At 47.2% G+C, this 17,332-nt stretch overlaps 1 protein-coding gene across 1 annotated transcript in view; it reads left to right on the forward strand.

The window, feature by feature from the left end:
* The window catches only part of LOC144752569 (poly [ADP-ribose] polymerase tankyrase-2-like), a 446,314-nt gene extending 429,550 nt beyond the window's left edge, over positions 1-16,764 (forward strand). Inside the window, exon 19 of the mRNA XM_078640458.1 lies at positions 14,627-16,764. Coding sequence (XP_078496584.1) covers positions 14,627-14,689 — 63 coding nt within the window. The 3' untranslated portion in view covers positions 14,690-16,764. The remainder of the gene's footprint in view (positions 1-14,626) is intronic.
* Positions 16,765-17,332: the final 568 nt, after the last annotated feature.

A 17,332-nucleotide genomic window follows, 5' to 3' on the forward strand; every position in this document is an offset into this window, starting at 1 on the left:
CAGTGACAACACTACAGATGGACACCACACAAGTTGTAGTATAAATATAAGTATTTTTATATAGACTTAACACAAGACCACAATTGACAAAAAAAACACAAAACAGTACTTTAAAAATGGTTGAAATAGCTTAGTTCTCTTAAGATGTAAAATGCGACACTTGGAGTTCAATGTACCTTTGGATGCATAACTCAATACAACGAAAGTGTTGCAGGGAAGGTGATGCGTTGGTTCTTTACACGCAAGAACTGTGATGCTTCGGGTCCCTACTGATGCGTAGGGGATGCGTCGGTTCTTCTCCGTATGGAGCGGTGATGCGTCGGTTTCTTACTGCGCTTCCATGGCGATGCAACCAGCAGCGTTGTGATGCGATGAAGATCCGGTGCAATGAAACAAAAATGGCGTCTTCTCCTTGATACGACACGATGCGTGCACGCCCGACGGCCGTGCGGCGACTCAGCAATTCTTCTGAGCTGCGACAGGCCCTGCAACACGCTTCCCCAGTGATGTGACGGCGTCTGATGCAACGGCGACCCTCTTCTCCGATGATGCGAGGCGCTTCAGCGATGCGACACCGGCAGCGACGACACTCTTCTTCAGTGATGCTACAACAGCGGCTGCGGCGGCGACACCCTTCTTCATGAGTCACGCTTCCAGCTCCTTGCGACACGCAGTCCCTCAGAAGGCCCAACACAACAGCAGGCACTTCAAAAGAACTCTTGGGGAGCTGGTTGGTGAAGTCTGTTGTCCCTGAGACTTCAGCAGGAGGCAAGCCCTTGGAGATCCTTTACAAGTTGATGTGAAAGTAGCACAAAGTCCTTTCTCCTTTCTTTTGCAGTCAGGCAACCACTGCAGGCCAATCCCCCAAACAGCCCTCAGCTTAGTGATAGTCTCCTCCTCAGTTTCTCTGGTTCCTCTCCTCAGCAAAGGTTTATTCTTGTTCCCCAAAAGTGATCTAATGTTCTGGGGTCTGGGTCCCCCCTTTTATACTCATTTTCTCTTTCTTCTCTGAAGGCAGAGCGGCCTTGGCCTAGTCCAATCCAGTTCTGGTCAGTCCTGGAGCACCTTGTTGACAAGACTCCTTTCCTTTCACAGTGTAGGCCAGGGACATCAGACGCACCACAGGAGGTGGAGCCAGCTTTCTGGACGGAAGGCACAGCTCTATTCAGGTCCCAGGTGCAACTCCTCCCACCACTCTACATGTAGATTGCTCTATTCAGCCCTGTGCTGACTGACCCTGTCTCCCAGAATCCCCCAGCCCCTGTAACTCAAACTCCAGACAAGGAATACACAACCCAGCAGAGGCAGGGTTGGATAGTTAGGCAAGAAATTACCTACTTTCTAAAAGGGGTATTTAGAAACACAGAATGTTAAAACCAACTTCACTAAAAGATGTATTTTATCATTCTGACTTCAGGCATTCTAAACTCTCATTTCTATCTAGTTCCCTGAGTCAGTTAGGATTATAAGATGTAATAATCAAACTGCCCATTTGAGCCTATGGGGAACAGGTAGCCTTGCAATAGTGAAAAACGAAAATGGCTGTAATTCACTATTAGGACATGCCACACACACATCAGGGCATGTCCTACCTTTTACCTACAATGCATCCTGCCCTTGGGCCTACCATAGGGGTGACTAATATGCAGAAACTGGAAGGTTTTAGGGACTGGCAAGTGGGTGCACTTGCCCAATCAGCATGGCAGTACCAGACTGCACACAGGCTCTGCAATGGCAGACCTGAGACACACTTTTACAGGCTGCTACTGTGGGTGGCACAACCAGTGCTGCAAGCCCACCAGCAGCATTTGGTTTACAAGCCCTGTACTAGGGTCTGACAAGTAAACCAAACCAACCAATCATGGAATCACTAATCCATACATCAATCTACCATAGGGAGCACTTGCACTGTGGCACTGAACAGCAGTGGCACAGTGTCCAAAGCAACTATAACCAGCAAAAACACATGAGGCAACAGCAAAAAATGGGAGACCCTCGCCAAGGTGCCAGGTCTAACGGGTCCCTAGGGGACGCTCTTTAGTCCCAATGCCCTAGGTACCCAGGTACCATTTACTAGGGACTTACGGGGCCTGAAGGGCCAATTGAGGAAAAGTTTTAGGGAAATAACACTGGTACTGGAAACCTGGACAGCAGGGATCCAGTACTCTACAGTCATTTGTTTAGAAAGCCTGGCAAAAATTGGAGGGTACTGCAACAGATCCCCATTTTCTCGCACTCACCACTTGGGCTACAAAATTAGTGCATCATTTGCAGCAGTGGCCTGACGGACAGCTGAGATCCTGGGTTTCCAGCTGCATTCATATGAAACCAAATTGAACATCTTTACAGAACTTTTGAAACTTGGGTAAGCCATGTTTGACTATTTGCTCCCTTTGAACAAGGCCTTCACCAATACCTTGATGTGCAGTTGGTCAATGCCTTGTCCTGTCCTCCAGTGAATAGGCAGCTGCAGAGGCATCACAGACAGACTCATAGCAATCATGATTTTCACATTAAGCCTTCTACTCATAAAAGCCTGGTTTTTCAGGCATTAACGAGCAAGATGAATCCCAATTAATTTTCCACGGATTTCAAGAGGATTAATTCATTTGGCAAACAAATGTCTAAGCATGAGCGCAAAATCCGCTCCGATCGCGGATTTTGCGGATTTTCGGCAAATCCGCGATCCGCGAACTCTCGCGGATTTGCCGAAAATCCGCGATCGGAGCGGATTTTGCGGTCAAAAGTTCAAGCGCGCCTAATTAACGATGGCGCCGGCAAGCTGCCAGCGCCCATCCTGCAATTGTTACTTAATTAGCTTCAACAGGAAGCTCTAACAGATAAGATACAGCAGGGGCTCGAGCGCCTGCTTTATTTTAGCAGTTGGAGCTTCCTGTTGAAGCTAATTAAGTAACTTTTGCAGGATGGCGCTGGCAGCTTGCCGGCGCCATCGTAAATTACTTCAACAGTGGTGTCTTCTTGAATAAATATGAAGGGCAGGGTTCATTCGGGCACGACGGTCCTGGCACAATTAAATAATAAATCTGCTGCTCTGATCGGTCTCTGACCTTTTATACACACAAGAGGCATGCTCGCATGGACGCCCTGTCCGTTTGGCCCCGCCCACACACTCGAGGTGTGCACCGTCTTCCCGCCATTTACCCACTATGATGGACATTTCACTCAAGGGACCCCTGCGCACTTCGGCGCGATTGCATAGTGACACACACTTGGTCGCTGGAACTAGTTGAAGCGCAAATGCAGTGACTCATTCAGCAGCCCAAAACAAAACGGGAGGCTGGGCATCTTTGACTTTCACGAGCGCAACCCCCGTGCTGTTCCTGTGACCAGGGGCTTCTGTCTCTTAATCTGCTGCTCTGATCGGTCTGTCACCTTTTAGACACACAAGAGGCATGTGCGCTCGCGTGGAAGCCCCGTCCGTTTGGCCCCGCCCACACGCTCGAGGAAGCCCCGCCCCCAAAATCCGCAAATCCGCTGAATCCGCGGATTTTGCGGATCCACGATCCGTGAATCCGCTGGATCCGCGAATCGTGGATCCGCAAAATCCGCCCATGCTTACAAATGTCCCTTCTGCTAGCCTGACATTAAGATTGGTGTAGAAGAGTGGGTTTATGTTGCAGTAACCCTCCCACTTTTTGCCAGACTACTGATGCACTTTTCCTTGGTAAGCCCTGGGTCCCTGCCAATCAGGTTCCCAGGGCCTGTGTTCTTCCCCTAGAAACTAACCCAATTGGCATCTCTGGCCACAGGTCAGCCCCTGGTAAGTGGTACCACAGGTACCAAGGGCTCTGTGACCAGGGAAGACCTCTAAGGGCATCAGCACTTATTGTGCCACCCTTAGGCCTTGTACACCGACACTCACACACTGCCTTGGCAGGCTGCGTGTCTTGGTGCAAAACAAAGCGAAGTCGACATGGCACACATCCCTGTGTGCCAAGCCCACAAAAGACTGCCCTGGCATACATCAGTCACCTCTCTAGCTGGGTGCCCTATGCCAGTGGTGAGGGTACAGGTGCATGATCCCTCTACCCCTATAGTACCCAGGTCCATTCCTGGGCACTATAATGGCTGCACTAAAGACTGGGAAGTTTGATATCAAACTTCTCAGCACATTAAACCCACACTGATGCCAGTGTGGTATTTAATGTAAAATGCACGACTGAGGCCCCTGAAACCCAACCAACTCCTAGTGACCTAACTGAGTGGCTGCCTAGGCTGCCACCACTAGACATGTTTCTGGACCCCTGGGTCGAGAGCTTGCTGCTCTCCGGGGCCTGAACCAATGCAAATCCTAGGACGAGGTACCAAGCCCCCTCCCCCAGGATGGCAGGGTTCACGAAGAGGAAGCTTCAAAGGCATGCCGCCTTTGTCAGCCTCTCCCTTCCATTTGTTGCTTTCAGCAACTGGCCCCCACTGGTTCTACCCCCCACTTTGGGAGGGAGAACCGGAGGGAAAAACAAGGGAGGAAGAGAGGTGAGCCCACCTCTGCCAACTTCACCCCTTAGGTGGGGGAGGCGAGGTGAAGCACAACCTCGAGTCCCCGCCATCTTGAGGATGGGGGGACTCAGCCAACCAGGGACAGGCTCCTGCCCCTCTCCCACTGGAGAGTGACAGAATAGGGGGTGTACCCACCCCAGGGAAGGGACCCATTGGTCCCTATCCTTTACCTACCTGTAACACCCCTAAATTTAGTATTTAGGGGCACCCTAAACCTTCCTTCCTCAGATCCCGGTTCCGAAACTACAAGAAGAAAGAAGACCTGCCGTGCAGCTGCTAATAAGAGGATGACACCATTGTCTTGGCCCCAGCCCTACCGGCCCGTCGACCCTCGAACCTGCTAAAACCCTGGCATCTCCTGTGGTCATCAACCTCAAAAACCCCAGAGGACCTGACTGCATTGCTCAACTAAAGACTGGGACTCCCATGAGCAGTGGTTCTGCTCAAACATCTGCAGCTCCTGGTGCCACTCTGCACCCGCCCAGCCCGGCCCTTGCCCTGAGTGAACAAAGAGCACACGGATGTCCCCCCGGCGACTGTGACCCAGAATCCAGCACCCAAGGTCTCCCCTCGACGCTCCTGGCGACGTCTGCAGCCTCAACACCAGGGACCCCTCCAACCGTGCCCAGCTGAGGGTAAGATTTCCTGAAGCCTAAAGACACCCCTGCACCCCACGTCCCCCTGTGCCCAGCTTCCGTGTGTCTACTCCAACCAACAGCATCCCAACTTACCCCTCGAAGTGGTGGTCACACCTAAAGAATCACCGTCCCCGAGCTTGCAGCCTTTGTTCGTCACGCAGCTTTCCCATTGAAATCCATTGGGCGCCCAGTGGCCCAAAAGCACCCTGCACTCAGCCGTCCCAGTGTCGCTGGGAGTGCACCATCTGTTCTATTCTACTTCCCCACTTGCCCTGAGCAAGTGACCAGGAGCTCCGCTTCCACAGCCATCTGGCCTGCCTGCTAGCAGCCACCAACCAAAGGCCTCTACCCGCAATAGGCTAACATTGGGCCTACTCTCTCTCTCCACCCGGCTGCCCCTGTGCCGCTGAGGGTGTAACTACAGTACCAACCGGAACCTGGCAGACCCCTGAGTCTTACCCCAGAACCTTAACTCTGCCAGTTGAGTACTTCCCTGAAAGCCGATAACTTGCATTTTCTCCACAGGGTAACATTGACTGGTTTTCACTTGGAAATTCTTTTAAGTGTCAAGTTTTGAAAGTTTGAAATATTCACTAAAAATCATCCGATCGACGAAATTAACCCCCGGTTACCAGGAGAGATACCAGTGCTGGATCTTGGTACCCAGCACTGACCTGAAAAAGTGATAAAAACTGTGATTTTGCGATAACCTGATTTTCCTCCGTTGGATAACATTGCCTGGTTTTACCAGAAGTTCTTTTAAGTGTTGATTTTTGCAACATACAAATATTCGTTAAAAATCGCCTGTTTAACAAAAACGATTTCCTTCAACTGTTTTCAGGAGATGCACCAGGGCTGAATCCAGGATCTAGCCCAGAGTAATTGTGTTAAGTTTGTGTTGCATATTGCAACCACTGTATCTATTGCTCGTCCGTTGTCGGCGTCGTGATCGCCGGCATGACCTCGTCGGAGTACTTATACGCTGCCCTCGTGCGCTAACGTCAGTTCTTCTTTTTTCCGCACCTGCTAGCGCAGATCCGGGAAGAGCAGTACTCTTAGTCATTTTTTTACTAACTTTTTGATCTGTTTTAGATCTCTTTTTCGAGTCGTGCGACGCCTGTTACCGCCTGATGTCGGTGACCGACCCCCACCATCGGTGTCTATACTGCCTCAGGGCCGACCACGACGACCAGTCGTGCCCAGACTGCCGGGCCTTGACTTTGAAAGCTAGGCGTGAGCGGTCTCGCAAGCTTCTTGAGATCCGGCAGTCTGCTCCATGCCGCTCGAGGTCCCGGTCGAGGAGGAAGTCGAGGGACCGGTCGCGGAGCCGCAGTCGTCGCTTGACGAGTCATCGTCATCACTCGTCGGGCTCCAAGTCCTCCGGTAAGTCGAGGCACTCTAAGAAGAAGTGACTCCATTCTTCAGACTCCCCTCGCGCGACGCGTCCGAGGGTTCATGCGACACCGCCCACGCGGCTCCATCAGAGCCGCAAGCGCCGCCTCCAGGCCCATACCCAGCCATCCCTGGCCTGCGAGAGACACCGTAGGAGATTCGTGACTTCCTCATTGCCAAGAGGACTCGCTTCCCTCCGTTGAGACCTGCCGGGGCGCCTCTGGGCCCCGCAGACCCGACTGGGGGCCTCGGCGGGCCGATGGCTCCGTCCCCGGCGCCGTCATCGACTTCGGTCCCGACGCCGTCGGCCCCCGTGGGATCTGTGCCCGGATCCTGGTCGACGCCAGTTGACCTTACGACTCCTCCGCTGGCGCCGATCCCACTGGTGTCGCTCCTGGCAGTTGAGGCCATTTGATTTGCCTCCTGAGGTCTGTGATGTGATTCTGGTAGCCAGGCGTCCCTCCACAAAATCGGTATATGCCTGCAGGTGGAACACATTTGTGGCATGGTGCACAGCAAAGGCTGTGGATCCACTCTCTGCCCCCCTTTCAGAGGTTCTCCTCTTCCTTCTTTCTCTTGCCCAGCAAGGCTCTGCTCTGGCCACTATCAAAGGCTACCTCTCCGCCATTTCAGCCTTCCTAAGGCTTCCTGATCAGCCTTCTCTTTTCAAGTCCCCTGTTGTAAATAGATTCTTGAAAGGCATCACACACATGTTTCTTCCTGTTCCCTTTATGATGCCTCAGTGGGACTTGAACCTTGTACTGACTTATCTGATGTGCGCTCCATTTGATCCACTTCATAACTGTCCTTTTTGTCTTGTGAATCTTAAGACTGCATTCCTGGTTGCCATCACCTCTGCCAGGAGAGTGAGTGAGCTCCAGGCTCTATCTTCTAAACCTCCTTTCCTCTCTGTTCATCCGGACAAGGTTGTTCTGAGGACCCGTCCTTCTTTCCTGCCCAAGGGGGTTACAGCCTTTCATATCGGGCAGTCCATCACCTTGCCCACCTTCTTTCCGCCTCCGCATCCCTCAAAAGAGGAAGAGAGGCTCCAACTTCTGGACCCAAAATGTGTGCTCTCCTTCTATCTAGACCACACACACCAGTTCCAGGTGGATGACCAGCTCTTTGTTGGTTACGTGGGCGCTAAGAAGGGACGGGCGGTGAACAAGCGGACCATCTCTCGGTGGGTTGTCTTGTGCATCAAGGTTTGTTACTCCTTTGCGAAAAAGGAGCCTCCTGTGGGGCTGCACGCCCATTCCACTCGGGCCACGGCGGCTACTACCGCCCTGGGTCGGGAAGTCCCCTTGCAGGACATCTGTCAGGCGGCTACGTGGGCCACGCTGCACACGTTTGCTATGCACTACTGCCTGGACAGCCAAGTCCGGAGAGATGGCTTTTTTGGCCGTTCCGTTCTCCAGGACTTTCTGGTGTGATCTTGGTTCGCAGACCCACCACCGGGGTTGGTATTGCTGGGGTATCTATTCGAAGGTAAGGACTCTATCACTAACCTGTTTCTTTCAGATGCACAAGTTACTTACCTTCGGTAACAATATATCTGTAAGAAACAGTAGTTAGTGTTAGATTCCTTACCGCCCCACCCATCCTCCCCGTTCTTTGAACCGACATCTAGGGTTAAGGGCATCCCTTTCAGGGCCCTAATTTCATGGCACCAGTGTCGGTTTCTATCATGACTCTGCGTTCCTGGCGCAGAAAACTATGTACAGAACTGACGTCAGGGCGCGAGGTCGGCGTCTAAGTACTCAGGTGAAGTCATCCCGGCGATCACGACGACGGACGCGGAGCCGCAGACGACGCTTACCGACGCGCAAGGGTACTGCTGCCGAAAACTTTCCGTATCCAGCCTGACGCCTGGGGATATTCTAAGGTAAGGAATCTATCACTAACTACTGTTTCTTACAGATATATCGTTACCGAAGGTAAGTAACTTGTGCTTCAGGCCCATCAATGGCCAGTGGGTGGTAGGATTCGCCATCATTTCCCCCACTGGAAATACATCACATCGGACTGGTGGGTTTTGCAAACAGTCCGAAGGGGCTACTCCCGCCCCTTCGAGACTAACCCTCCCTCCATGCCACCGATTTTGGTTCGCATGTCGGAGGATCATTTGGCGTTTCGCCACCAGGAGGTCTCTGCTCTCTTGGCCAAGGGAGCTATTGAGAGGGTCCTTGCGCCAGAAGTATTTCGTGGTTGCTATTCCCGCTAATTTCTGGCATCCTATTCTAGACCTCAGGGCCCTCTACCGCGTCCTCAGAACAGAAAAGTTTAAAATGCTCACGTTGGCTCAGCTCCTGTCTGCCCTCGACCCTGGAGACTGGATGGTGGCGCTGGACTTGCAGGACGCCTATGTCCATATTCCCTTCCTGCTAGCCCACAGATGCTATCTACAGTTCATTGTAGGCCACGAGCATTTTCTGTTCACTGTGCTCCCTTTTCGCCCTACCATTGCCTCTCGGGTGTTCACGAAAGTGATGGCGGTGGTCGTAGCTCATCTGCACAGATCAGGGGTTACAGTCTTCTCCTAGATCGACGACTAGCTGTTGAAGGTGGGCTCGCCCTTGGCTGTCGTTTACCATCTCCAGACTACGGCGGACCCCCTGCACTCACTGGGGTTCACTATAAAAATGCCGAAGTCACACCCGTCTCCTTCTCAGACGCTCACTTTCATCAGAGCTGTTCTGGGCACAGTGCGGTTTTGGGCCGATCCTCCAGAGCAGCTAATCTGGCTATTCGGGCTATGGTACCGATGTTGCAGCCTCTATCCCGGATTTCGGTGAGAATGACCCTGAGGCTGCTGGGCCTCATGGCCTCCTGCATCCTGCTGGTGGATCATGCCAGATGGCATATGCGGGCTCTGCAGTGGGACCTGAAGTTCCAGTGGACGCAGCATCAGGGGATTCTTTCTGACTACGTCCAGATCTCGGAGGGTACTGCACAACAACTGCAGTGGTAGATAACAAACCCAGCTTGGGTCAGAGGCAGATCCCCCTTCCTTCCCCAACCAGACCTAACAGTGGTGACAGATGCATCACTTCCGGGAGGGGTCAAGCATCTGGGAGTGGCAGATATCAGAGGCATCTGGTCTCCGGCAGAGTCCGGGCTCCACATCAACCTGTTAGAGCTTCAGGCGATCCACCTGGCACTGAAAGCATTCCTTCCCTCTCTCAAAGGGAAAGTGGTGCAGGTGTTCACAGACAACACCACCACCATGTGGTACTGCAACAAACAGGGCAGGTGGGGCTGTGGACCCTATGTCAAGAGGCTCTTCACCTCTGAAATGGCTGGAACATCTGGCCATGACTCTACACGGGGAGCCGCGTGAGGGTCGGTCATAAGGAATTACCTGGCAGTACTCGTAGCAGACTAGCACGAGGGAACCTCACGGCCGGATTTTGGCTCATGGGGGTAACTGAACCCCCCACAAAACAGTCAGCTACTGAGCGGCGTTCTGTTAGGTACATTGATTTACCTGCACTATATATTTCAATTTTTGTAGTTTTTAATAATCGTCAAAAAGTAGAGAAACGTGAGTAAGGTGGGGATTTGTGTACCCCAGTCCTGAAGAAGGTTTTTTTTAAAACCGAAACATGTTGACACACACAAAAAGGATGTGATGCACATTGTTTTGCATGCCATACTCCCCACACTTAATTTTAATAGCACCAGCCCGGGGGCCCAATAAAGTTTTTTTGTTGCCCCACGAGCCATGTACTTTTTAACGTCACGACAAACCCCACTACGCACTCACATAAAAATCCTCACTCACACCACACATTGTCACTGTAAGTGCTCCCACGTATTCGTAGGTCGTAGCACGCCGCACCCCGTAGAGGGGTGCGATGACCCCGATGATGAAGCATGACACCAAGGGGCCTGTTATTGTGTGAGGGGTATCAAAACAACTAGGGTGTCCCCCACCACTGGAGGATACACCTGCCATCGCACGAGTGGATTCTTTTTGTTTAAAAACATGACCCTCGTGGTCCACCACCTGGCAGGTTCTCTAAATGCCAGGGCTTACAAACTCAGCCATCGGTGCCTGGTAGATCACCAATGGCGTCTTCACTCGTAGGTGGTGCAAGGTCTCTATCAGCGGTGGGAGAGCCTTGGTTAGATCTGTCCGCCACCGAAGAGAACACGCAATGTCAGCAGTTCTGTGCGTTGGAGTTTCCAAGGCGGCACTTGCTCAGGGACACTTCATCACGAGTGGAGTTGCAGTCTGCTGTACGTCTTTCCCTCTGTACCACTTATGCCCGAGTGCTGAGGAAGATCAAGCATGACTGGGCCCAAGTTATTCTTGTTGCTCCGGACTGGGCACGAAGAGTCTGGTACCCCGAGCTCCTGAACATGGCCACCGATCCTCTAATCAGACTACCCCTTCTGGAGGATCTTCTGTCGCAGCAACAGGGGACGGCTCTTCACCTGAACCAGTTTCCACCTCCTCGCATGGAGATTGACCAGTGACAGTTTCTGGCCTTCCACCCGAAGTCTGTAATGTCATCTTGACAGCCAGGCGTCCTTCCACTAAAATGGTATACGCCTGTAGATTGAACAAGTTTGTGGCATGGTGCACAGCAATGGCTGTGGATCCCCTTTCTGCCCCTCTTTCAGAGGTTCTCTTGTACATACTTTCTTTGGCCCAGCACAGCTCTGCTAAGGGCACTTTTATAATCTATCTTGCAGCTATTACTGCTTTCCTTCAGCTGCCAGATCAGCCCTCTTTATTCAAGTCCACTATTGTAAGTAGGTTTGTTAAGGGCATTACTCATCTCTTTCCTCCATCTCCTTTCATAATCCAGCAGTGGGACTTGAATCTTGTTCTAACCTATCACATGTATGCTTCCTTCAAGCCCCTTCACAACTGTCCTCTCATGCTCCTCACTCTGAAAACTGTCTACCTTGTTGCTATCACCTCTGCTCGCATGATGAGTGAGCTTCAGGCCCCTTTTCTTCTCTGTGCATCCAGACAAAGTGGTGCTTAGGACGAGGCCCTTGTTCCTTCCTAAAGTGGTTACACCATTTCATATAGGACAAAGGATCACTTGGCCCACCTTTTTGCCACCTCTGCACCCTTCCAAGGAGGAGGAGAGACTCCACTGTCTGGACTCTAGACGTGCGCTGTCCTTCTACCTTGATCGCACAAAACAATTCTGGGTGGATGATCAACTTTTTGTTGGCTATGTAGTTTCCAAGAAAGGTTGGGCTGTTCCAAACCGTACCATATCTCGATGGGTTGTCCTTTGCATTAAAGTCTGTTACGCTTTAGCAAAAAAGGAATCTCCAGTGGGGCTGTGTGCTCATTCCACTACGGTTACGGCAGCAACCACTGCATTGGCATGTGGAGTCCCACTTCTTGACATCTGCCAGGCAGCCATTTGGGCATCCTTGCACACGTTCACCAGACATTACTGCCGGATGTATGACGTCACAACGCATACTTTTACCACGCCTACCATTACCACGCATTTTTTACAACGCAGGATCCATGACAACGCATACCATTACCACGCATGTATTTACAACGCATATACCTTTACAACGCATACAATTACAACGTAAGTATTGGTAAGTATATAATATTTTTTAATATTTAATTTAATTAAAATTAATATAATGTAATTTAATTTAATTAATTTAATTTAAATAATTTAATTTAATGTAATTTAAATTTAATTATATTTAATTTTTACACTGTACCCTTTTATCCAAAAACCCAAAACTGACCCTGAACCCAAAAAATACCCCTTTTACCCAAAAACTCAAAACTGACCCTGAACCCTAAAAATACCCCTTTACCCAAAAACCCAAAACTGACCCTGAACCCAAAAAAATACCCCTTTTACCCAAAAACCCAAAACTGACCCTGAACCCTAAAAATACCCTTTTACCCAAAAACCCAAAACTGACCCTGAACCCTAAAAATACCCCTTTACCCAAAAACCCAAAACTGACCCTGAACCCTAAAAATACCCCTTTTACCCAAAAACCCAAAACTGACCCTGAACCCTAAAAATACCCCTTTACCCAAAAACTGAAAACTGACCCTGAACCCTAAAAATACCCCTTTACCCAAAAACTGAAAACTGACCCTAAACCCTAAAAATACCCCTTTACCCAAAAACTGAAAACTGACCCTAAACCCTAAAAATACCCCTTTACCCAAAAACTGAAAACTGACCCTGAACCCTAAAAATACCCCTTTACAAAAAAACCCAAATAATATATATTTTTTTTTAATAAAATTTTTAATAAAATAATATACTTACCAATACTTACGTTGTAATGGTATGCGTTGTAAAAGTACCTGCGTTGTAAATACATGCGTGGTAATGGTATGCGTTGTAATGGATCCTGCGTTGTAAAAAATGCGTGGTAATGGTAGGTCGTGGTAAAAGTTGCGTTGTAAAGGTTGTATACCATTACTGCCTAGACAGCTAAGTCTGGAGGGTTGACTATTTTTCCCGTTCGGTCCTCCAGGACTTTCTTGTGTGAAATAAGTTTGCATACACACCACCGGGGTTGGTATTGCTAGGGTATCTATTCTGAGGTAAGGAATCTACAACTAACTGTCTCTTTCAGATGAACAAGTCACTTACCTTCGGTAACAATGTATCTGTGAGAGACATAGGTTAGTTGTAGATTTCTTACCACCCCACTCATCCTCCCCGCTCTGTGAACTGACTTCTACGGGTAGGGGATCCCTTACAGAGCCCTAGAAGTGACGCACCCGTGGCCAGTGTCTTTTATGGCTCTGCGCTTCTGGCGTGTAATGTCGTGTCAAAACTGACGTCATCATGCATGGGTGGGGTCTAAGTAGGCACTGCGATGCCATCCTAGTGACCACGATGACTGATGCGGAGTCGACCGACGCCACCTACCAACATGCAGTGGTACTGCTAAGAAAAAATTCTCCAAATTAAGTTGAACGCCTGGGGGCAATTCTAAAGTAAGGAATCTATAACTAACGTGTGCCTCTTACAGATACATCATTACCGAAGGTAAGTAACCTGTTCATCTATACCACAGGGCATCTTCAAGCAGTAGTGTGAACCCTGCCTAGATTTTTTTGATCACTGTCAAGAACACACAGTATCAAAAGTTTTGCCTGTTTGAGTTTCCACAAGAACACTACCTAGGAGATGGTAAACAGTGTTTACAACAAATCTTTTACCGCGCAGGGAATCACAACGCGGTCGTTACAACAACTGCGTTACCATTACTCCCCCCTCTGCAACGACTTGGGGGGGGGGGGGATTTAAAATCCAACATCTTCCCTAGTGTCCGCACATACAGGAGTTTGAATAGTAAATTATACTATTCCAACTTCCAGCGCCCCCCACCACAAGTCGTTGTTCTGACTTGCGGAGTAATGGTATGCGAAATCACAACGCAGTTGTTGTAACAACCGCATTGTGATTCCCTGCGGGGAAAAAGATTGCGGGATTTAAAGGTATATTCCCTAGGAGATGCATTCCGACTGGAATGTAACACTGGACTCTTGTACACCTTCGAACCTCTGCCCATCCTTCCCGGAGTTCTGAAAAAGATAGGAACAGTTGGGGACAAGCCATCCTGCTGACTCTGGATAGGGAGAGGTACAGGGAACTTCTGCGCATAAACATCTGTCCTCCAAACAGGCTGTTACTTTGACAGGCAAGCCAATCCTTTGCAAATCCAGTGCCTTTTAAATCTTATTGATGTATTCCCCTTGTCTCAAACGTTGTTTCTCAGTTGCCTTAGCCACCTCTTCAGTCTCTCCCCTGTCTCTCTTTTGTACAGCCTTTTCGTGTTGGGGAGTGTATTTCTAGGAATTCACTTACAGACAAAACTAAATGAGCATTCATTATGCATAGAAGTTAATCATGAGCAACTTTGTGTTCATGTGCTCTTTTTTTCAATTTGTCTGTGGTCTTTAAGCCTTTTTTTATGCCTATTGTGATTTTGGTTCTGCATTCTGAAATAATCATTCATCACAAAATGTGAATACTAGATCAGTGTGTATAGCCTAAATGAAGGTATCTGGGAGAAATATGATGCATTTCTTTTATTTTTTTTCACAGGCTTATCCCGAATATTTGATCACGTACCAGATTGTAAAGCCTGAAGTCACAACAGAAGAATAGATTGTAAAAACTATTTGGAAAACAAGGCTGCATTTTCTTAAATTTTAGATCCCCTCGTCTGAAATTGGTAGTAGTTACTGTAAAACAGGTCTACCATGTAGAAGTTTTAACACTTTGAATTTGTGCGTTTTTTAATCATTCAGCACTTTAACATAATCCATTCCATACTAAATGGGTTTTGTCTATATTAAATAAAACAGAAACTTAACTTGAACTTTGCTTTCTTTCAATATGACAGGCATCAATTCAAATGTGCAATTTCCTACAAGGAAGTTAATGTACTAATCCCTTGTACCTTAAGTGCATAATTTACACTGAAACTTTATTTAATTTGTAAATCTGTAAATAAGAGCTTTTCTACTACCATAGTGTTTCTGTACATTGTTGTGTAAGTATATCGTTCAGAACAAAACCTTGTACAGAAAAATGTATAATACTTGTCTAAATAATGTTATATTTCAATTCATAAGGCACGATGATGGGTGGTCGTTGGATTCTGGGCTCTTAAACATCCTCCATCAGGGAAATGTGTTTTCAGATGTCAAATAAGGGAGGACTTTTATTTGAATACGATAAGAACTTTTTATTAAGAGCATATATTTTATTATGATGTCACTTTATTTGCTTGTGTTGATATTTTCACTCAACTCTGGTTAGGTTTTAGAAGCTATTTATCAAAAATGTGCGTTCATGACAATTGCTGCAATAAAACAGATAGAGAAAGTTGCTCTAAACTATGTATTTAACATTTTCCAGTGGCATTTGACCTCCTATAGACTTGTTAAATATTAATGCACCTTGGATTTAAAACACATGATATGCTGTTGTTACTGGGCATACTTGTATAAAGCTTTTAACCGTAAAAAGACCATGAAACTGAAAAATATCTGAAATTCTCACTATGCATTGTTTCGTAATCATTAATGTGTAGGTATTTTGAAGTATCTGTGTGTCACTTTTCATTTTTGTAAGTTTGCTGCAATATATATGTATATTTTTTTACTAAACAGTAATTGTTAAATAGTATTCATATTTAACTATGTCTAAAGCTATATTGCATCTACCTGCCCAAAAGAATAATAACATTATAATGGTGGAGAGCAGTCAGCTTAACTGTGCTAGTCTTGGAAACGCAGAAAACATATCGTGGACAAGCAAAAAAGCCAATGCTGACCCTTGCTACATTTGAATTTAGGTATTTTATATTTGAAATGTTAGTGTTCTATATGACACCACTGAGTTGGAAGCAGATCTCCTATTTTATCATTTTTGATGTCATCTATGGTTTCAGAAGAGCCACATCTTTCATACATGGGCACAGGACATTCAATGGGTTTCCAAGTTACGCACTGATTGACAAATGATCATACGAATTATGGTCCAGTTTTTGTTTTGTTCATATTAGCCAGAAAGTATAATACCAACTTACTGGAAAGCTGAGAGCAGGAACAGTGCAGCATAATTCAATGAAAGCGGACATACTGCAAATCCTTTTTTTCTTATTTTGCAGTAATTTGACAAGGTTGAAAACGACCCAACATTTACTACCTGCTATCATTTTGGTATTCTTCCATGTAGGTGGTGGACCTTGAAATGCCAGCATGCTGTCACTTTTAAAACCACCTGAATGAACCGATTTTAATAGAGAATTAAGTTACAAGGGCTTTGTTTTTGTTTTTTGTTTTAAATAATTGCTAGCATACTATGTGTTCCATAAACACTTATCATGCTAGCCAAAGTTATCTGTGTATTTCCAGATTAGAAATGTTTCCAGTACAATTTAATGCATCCTTTTGTTATTAAATGCAATAAATAAATGATTAATTGCACACTGTATTGTTTGTGGGTGGAGTGTCATATGTTTCTGTTCATTATTTTAATTTTCCAGAATGTTTTATTTATTTTTGCACGACTTACTTGCTCTCTAAAGGTTAGTAACATCTGTCTGACCTTGTATGTATTGACTGGTGACGTATTTGAAAATGCATTTGTACAATATGTGTGACTAATTTCCAAAAATTCTCTATGTACTGTTACATTCCGTACCTGTTTAATAAACATAAAATATTTCATAATGAATTGTTCTTTTAGATTTCTTTCTAAACAATTGATGGCTATGTATTAAACATCCTAAATAAGGCATATAAAAAGTAAATTGCATTTCCTGTTTATATTAAAGTTTTCAAAAGAACATCCATGTAGAGTACGCCAAAATAGTCTGTAAGTCATTGGAAGCAACCATTGTTCCACCTTTCATATTCATGCTGACATCCTGAAAATGCACAGAGTTGTCCATTCCTGGGGTTATCTTGGGTCAGTGGTGGCATACAGTGCTTGGAATGCCATTTAACATTTACCATTTAGTTATTTAGTGGGTGCTTTCAGACCTGAATTTTAACAGTTTCTGCCATTGTGGCTTAGCATGACTCAATATGAAACAATTTATCTATGAAGTCCGGTGCTGTACCTTAGGGATGTGGAATATCTAACTGCAATGCTAAAAACATATTGTTTGGGGTCAATGACAAGTCTGTATTTTGATTTTTACACTAGACAAGCAGGCTCCACCCCAGCAGCATAAACCCTTTTGCTTCCAGTTTATGACAGAGTTGTGGGAAAGAAGAATGCCTGCTTCTCAGATAA

Source organism: Lissotriton helveticus, chromosome 5_1 (assembly GCF_964261635.1).
Source record: "Lissotriton helveticus chromosome 5_1, aLisHel1.1, whole genome shotgun sequence".
Classification (NCBI taxonomy): Eukaryota; Metazoa; Chordata; class Amphibia; order Caudata; family Salamandridae; genus Lissotriton; species Lissotriton helveticus.